This window comes from Chrysochloris asiatica, unplaced genomic scaffold (genome assembly GCF_000296735.1).
Source record: "Chrysochloris asiatica unplaced genomic scaffold, ChrAsi1.0 scaffold00114, whole genome shotgun sequence".
NCBI classification, from domain to species: domain Eukaryota; kingdom Metazoa; phylum Chordata; class Mammalia; order Afrosoricida; family Chrysochloridae; genus Chrysochloris; species Chrysochloris asiatica.
Window position 1 is genome coordinate 5,963,623 of NW_006408632.1, and position 6,000 is coordinate 5,969,622.

Here is a 6,000-nt window from a genome sequence, read left to right on the forward strand (position 1 = left end):
CTGAAACAAAGTTTTTGAATCATTCTGTATTCTTCTTTATACTCCTGTTCAGGACATGTTAGGGAACTATACACAATTGCTGCTCACTGCTTTAAGCAAAAAATTACAGAACGAATGTGCTACCTTTGAGAAGATTTTCTGTACAAGGGAAAATCATTTATAAATGTCTTACTGATTTGGAAAAATCAGAAATGTTTCGGACTAAATGAATAAAAAGAAATTTAGGTAAAAAAAAATCCTAGTCACTGGGATCAGTTCATACCAAACTGACTACTGGCTCCCAAAAGGTGCAGGTATAACCACTTTACCTTGCATTCTTCACTTGCAAATCTTCAGGCAATATTATTTTCAGGTGGAAGTCTCTTCCCTGTGGAAAACAATGAGAAGATTTACTGAAGTTTGGAAGTTCTATTTTTCACCTGATGCAAAGAGAAATAGGCTGACCATGGATTTACACAGAAAAGGAAACACTTTTCCTTTCTAAAAGAATCAACTTCATCCAAATCTTTATACTTGTTAAAACATAAGCAACAGCATATTGCATTTGAAGGGAAACAATTCAAAAATTCTTTTTTGAAACTTTATATAATTGTTGGAAAAGGGAGACATTTTCTAAGATAGGTCTTTGTTTTTAACGAAAAAGTCGTCCACATAAACACAAGAAATACTGGGAAATTATTCAGACATAAAATGTTCTTAGGAAAAACATTTATGGAAAAGGGTATCTGTCAAATTGCTTTAAAATGAAAGACAAAAAATTTATCATAAAGTTAGAATATATAATGCATTGTTGTTGTTGTTGTTAAGTGCTGTCGAGTCGATTCTGACCCATAGCAACCCTGTACAGGGTTTCTGAAGTTGTAAATATTTACAGGAGCAGAAAGCCTCATCCTTCTCCCACAGAACAGCTGGTAGTTTCAAACTGCTAACCTTGAGGTTTGCAGCCCAATTTGTAACCACTACGCTACAGACTTCATATTTTCAATTCACTATGGAAATTTTAAGAGTAATATTAGTTACATAATCTAAATATTCAGAAATATTTACATAAAATCAGAGTATATACTCATGAACCATTAATAAATAAAATACTAACATATTAAATAATTTATTTTAATGTGTAGATTACAGAAAACTGCCATAAATTCAAACTGGATTCAGAAGGGGGTGTGGTTGCTCCTATGAGGGAAATCACTGCTGATGTCAGATGAATCTTAAGTGAAAGCAGAGAATTCCAAAAAGATGTTTATCTGCTATACTCACTATGCGAATGCATTCACAACAAATCTTGAAGACCACTCTGCTAGCGTAGTGGTTACAGGTCGGGCTGCTAACCTCAAGGTTAGCAGTTCAAAACTACCAGCTGTTCCACGGAAGAAAGATGACGCTTTCTGCTCCTGTAAAGATTTACTGCTTCAGAAACCCTATACAGGGTAGCTATGAGTCAGAACTGACTCCACGGCACACTACCCCACCACCACGGCTGAAAAGCTTAGGAATTCGAGAACACTAATTTACACTCATGTGTAACCCATACATACACCAGCAGGCAATCATGATTTAAAATCAGGAAAGGTGTATGTAGAGCAATTAATTACTTGATACGGCTCTTCTTGTCATAGTCTTTGTAACTTCCATCAAATCACTGGGTTATCAGGGTTGTTGTTTAAGCACCATTAAATCAGTTCCAACTCATAGCAATCCCATATAGGGCTTCCAAGGCTACAAATCTTTGCAGGAGCAGAAAGCATCATCTTTATCCCATGTGGCTGCTAGTAGATTGAAATCGCTGTTCCTGTGGTTAGCAGAGTCACTGCATTCCCAATGACTGCGTTGGTGTTGTCAAATGACATCAGGTCAGTTCTGACCCATAGCCAACCATGCAGTTCAAATCAACTTTGCAGTCCAGCGCATTAACCCACAGCACCATAGCAGGACGCCAATGATTGGGTTGTTGTTGTCTTTAAGTGTTGTCGAGTCGGTTCCGACCCACAGAGACCCTGTGTAGAGTTTTCAAGGAGCAGCTGGTAAGCTTGAACTAATAACCTTGCAGTTCAAACCAACTTTACAGATCAGTATATTAACCCACAGTGCCACACCAGGACTCCAATGACTGGGTTGTTTTTGTTGTTAAGTGCCTTCAAGTCAGTTCCGACCCATAGTGACCGTGTATAGGGTTTCCGAGGAGCGACCGGCGAGCTTGAACTGCCAACCTTGCAGTTTATACAGCTTTGCAGTCTGGTGCATTAACCCACAGTGCCACAAGGACCATGCAAATAAGATGTATGAATGGGATTGCTCTGTCTGCCATCCTACCAGGTTTAAAATGAGTCCTCTCAGATACATAAATAAGAACTCTCACTACCATCAAGAAATGAAAGCCAGGTATGGAGTGTGTCCTTTAAGCCCAGAGATCCCTGTGCACAGACATTGCTCATGCAAGGAGACAGAGACATGGTGAACCAGAGATATAGTGTAGTGGGGGGGGCAATGAATCAGGGGAGCTAAGTTTGCTAACCCACAGAGCTACAGTCAAGTGCCTCTGGTTAAGGCTTATAGAGGAGAGGAGTGCCCTTTGGACATTTATCAGTAATATTAATAGGCTTTAAAACACTTGCTGGAGCAGGGGAAAGGTCAAGGGATTGTGTGCTGAGGTGCCAAGGAGCAGAGAAAAGCATACCAGAAGGAACAGCTGAGAAGAGGCACTCTTTATTTTTCTTAAATGTTTTATTGTGAATTATGTGATACTTTACATGGGAGAACATTAGCTTTACATTCACCCTATCATATATCGTTCCATTGCCATGGTTACAATCCCATCTATGCATCATCAAACAACCAAAGGGTATACCCTGCAAACCTGACCCTGGTCATCAGTCAGCACACAGCCCCTCTCCCTCTCTGGGTCTAGAATCCCCAGCCGCTCCATCTCTCCATGTCTTCATCTCTGCCTCCATCTCTGGCATCACTGCTTCTCTGGGTAAGGTCAAGCTCTCTGCTCTTCTCCCTTGATGGTCCCAGGGACCTCACTCCTGGGCTGCAAAGTCAATCACTCCCTTCCTTTTGCTACAAAACATCTACCTTTACATTTCCAACCCTCATAGTCAGTCCTGATAACAATTATTCATTATGGTACCAAAAGAGACCTATGAACATCTCCTTTCATCAGCCCCGCCCAGACAGATTGGATACTACTCAGTGGAGATTGTACCTTCCTCTGCACCCTCTGGATCTAGGTTCCCTCTTGAAAGCTTGTAAGCCAGTCACTTCTTGCCTTTGTAGCCCCCCGCCCCTTTTTGGGTAGCCAATGTCCAAGTTGCCCATCCCTGTATACTCTGTGTATGGAAGGGGTGGGAATGATCCTCGCTGTAAAAATTTGTTCCCTTTTGAGCTACTGCATCCATAGGTGTAGGTCAAGTTCATCAAATTGTATCAGATTACTCTTTTTTTCCTCTTCTTTCTTCTCCTAGTTGAGCTCTGATCATCCAGCGACTGAAGCCAGGATAAGTGGGTATTATCTGCAAGTGTGAGTGTTCTTATGCATATGCCCTCTCTTCTTATCAGCTGGACGCTTCACTTTGCACTCTAGTCTTCTGTGACTATGTCACTGATTCTGGGCCCAAGAGTGTCCAGTTCTTGGAGAAGAGACACTCTCGATTGAAAGAATTTTGTCCTGAGCATTTCTGGTCCTGAATTGTAACCTGTTAATTTCCTAAATAAACCAAATAGTAGTGAGTATTGTCTGTGAGTTCTGCATGGCCACTGCAATAAATTATCAAACATAGCAGAGAAATTGAGAGTGCCTCAGGAGAGACGCTTGGTGTCAGAATCAGTAAAAAAGGGTGGGGGTAGAGGAATGTTGGAATCTGCCTTGGGCTTATGTTGAGTTTGTTTCTCCTTCTACCTTGTGACATCAGAGATCAGACACCATCTACAAGTCAATATTATAGTGTGTGCTATATCTAGTCATACTTATATAATCTGTATGCTGAGAAAATGGTCCAGGAAACTGGGCTATGATACAAAGAATGCAGCTTAAGGACTAGAAGTGTTAACAACCTGTGATACACAGATGACACAATACCTTGCTTGCTTAAAGAGAAGCGGGCTGGAAGCACTTCTTATGAAAATCAAAGATTACAATCATCAGTATGGATTACACCTCAACAGCAAGAAAACAAAAATCCTCACAACTGGACAAGTAAGCAACATCATGACAAATGGAGAAAACACTGAAGTTGTCAAGGATTTCCTTTCACTTGGGTCCACAGTTAATACCCACGAAAGCATCAGTCAGGAAATCAAAGGATGTATTGCATCAGGTAAAGATGCTACAAAAGACCTCTTTGCAGTGTAAAAATGCAAAGATGTCACTTTGAGGACTAAGGTACACCTGACCCAAGCAATAGTTCCAATCACCTCATATCATGAGAAAGATGGGCAATCAATACAGAAAAATCAAAGACTAATTGATGCCCTTGAATTGTGGTGTTGGCTAAGTATACTGAATATACCGCCAAAAGAAGAAATGAATCCATCTTGGAAAAAGTATAGCCAGACTGCTCCTCAGAAACCACGGTGGCAAGACTTCGTCTCTCATACTTTGGCCATCTCAGGAGGGACCAGTCCCTGGAGAAGACATCATGCTTGATAAAGTAGAGGGTCAGCAAAAAGGAGAAAGACCCTCAATGAGACTGACTGACACAATGAGCTAAGACAGCAATGGGAGGATCATGCAGGACTGAATGGGCAATGTTTCGTTTTGTTGTAGAAAATGTCACTATGAGTCAGAACTGACTCAACACCACCTAATAACAATAACAAATTTCAATATACTAAATTTTATTCAAACATTCTTTCCAAGGGAAAGAACTATTTGTTGAGAAATATGTTCACTTTTACTTTCCTAGGAAACTGAATGGGTAAGCAGTTTAAATTTTGTACCTTAAATAGGATAATACACATGAAATTTGAGCAAAGGTAAGCAGAAAAGACAAACAGAAATATAATCTTTTACTCCAACAGTATAAAATGAAAAAGAGTAATAAAATTCTCGAAAAACAATTACAACGTGGAATTTTAGCACAGGCTATCTCAAAGCAGTTTCAAAAATAGAGGAACACAATTAAATGTACCCCATAACCTTTACTTTCATGGTAATATTACAGTTTCTGACTTTCATTACATTTAAATGTCCTTTAAAAAAATGAAACAAAATGTACTACTGACCTTTTCAAAAGGTCAAGTAACAATAATTCACTATTTCATTAAGGCACTAAAAGGTATTATATAGTAACTTCAACCTGGCTTTGTAGACATCGCACACATAGGTGTAAGTACAATCTGGAATTCAAAATTTACATGAAAAACAGTAAAACTATCCAACTGCAGAAGTTTGTGCTGTTATGTGAAAGTAAGATTCCTAAGTCCTTTATTTGCAAAATTCAGACATTTTAAAAGGTCAAATGCATGTCATATGCCACAATCCCTTTCTGATTCAAGACAGTGTCCAAAACAAGCTTTTCATACGTACAACATATGAAAACCATTAAAAGCTCTCAAGAAGCAGAATTTTAAGGCTGTACAAAGCAGAATTTTAAGGCTGTACGAAACAGAAGTACCAACAGTTGCCTAAATCTGATCTCTTTACAGTCTCAAACAAAACCCTATATATACATGAGTATATATATGGACTTTTGGTGTGGCATTGTGGATCAGCACTGGACTGCAACTCACAAAGCTGGCCGTTCAACCTCACCAGCCACTCCTCAGAAATTCTTTACAGGGTTGCTATGAGTTGGAGCTGACTCAATGGCACTTAACCACAATAGATAGATAGATAGATAGATAGATAGATAGATAGATAGATAGATAGATAGATAGATAGATAGCTGGAGTTCCAGTGTGGCACTGCGGGTTAATGTGCCAGACTGCAAAGCCGTTTGAAGTGCCATTTGAACGGCGGTTTAAGCTCATCAGTTGCTCCTCAGAAACCCTATA

General features: G+C 39.6%; 1 protein-coding gene across 1 annotated transcript in view; it reads right to left on the reverse strand.

Moving 5' to 3' along the window:
- Positions 1-6,000, reverse strand: part of FANCL (Fanconi anemia, complementation group L) — a 119,667-nt gene that overhangs the window by 70,828 nt on the left and 42,839 nt on the right. The window contains exon 6 of the mRNA XM_006868032.1: positions 309-367. Coding sequence (XP_006868094.1) covers positions 309-367 — 59 coding nt within the window. The remainder of the gene's footprint in view (positions 1-308; positions 368-6,000) is intronic.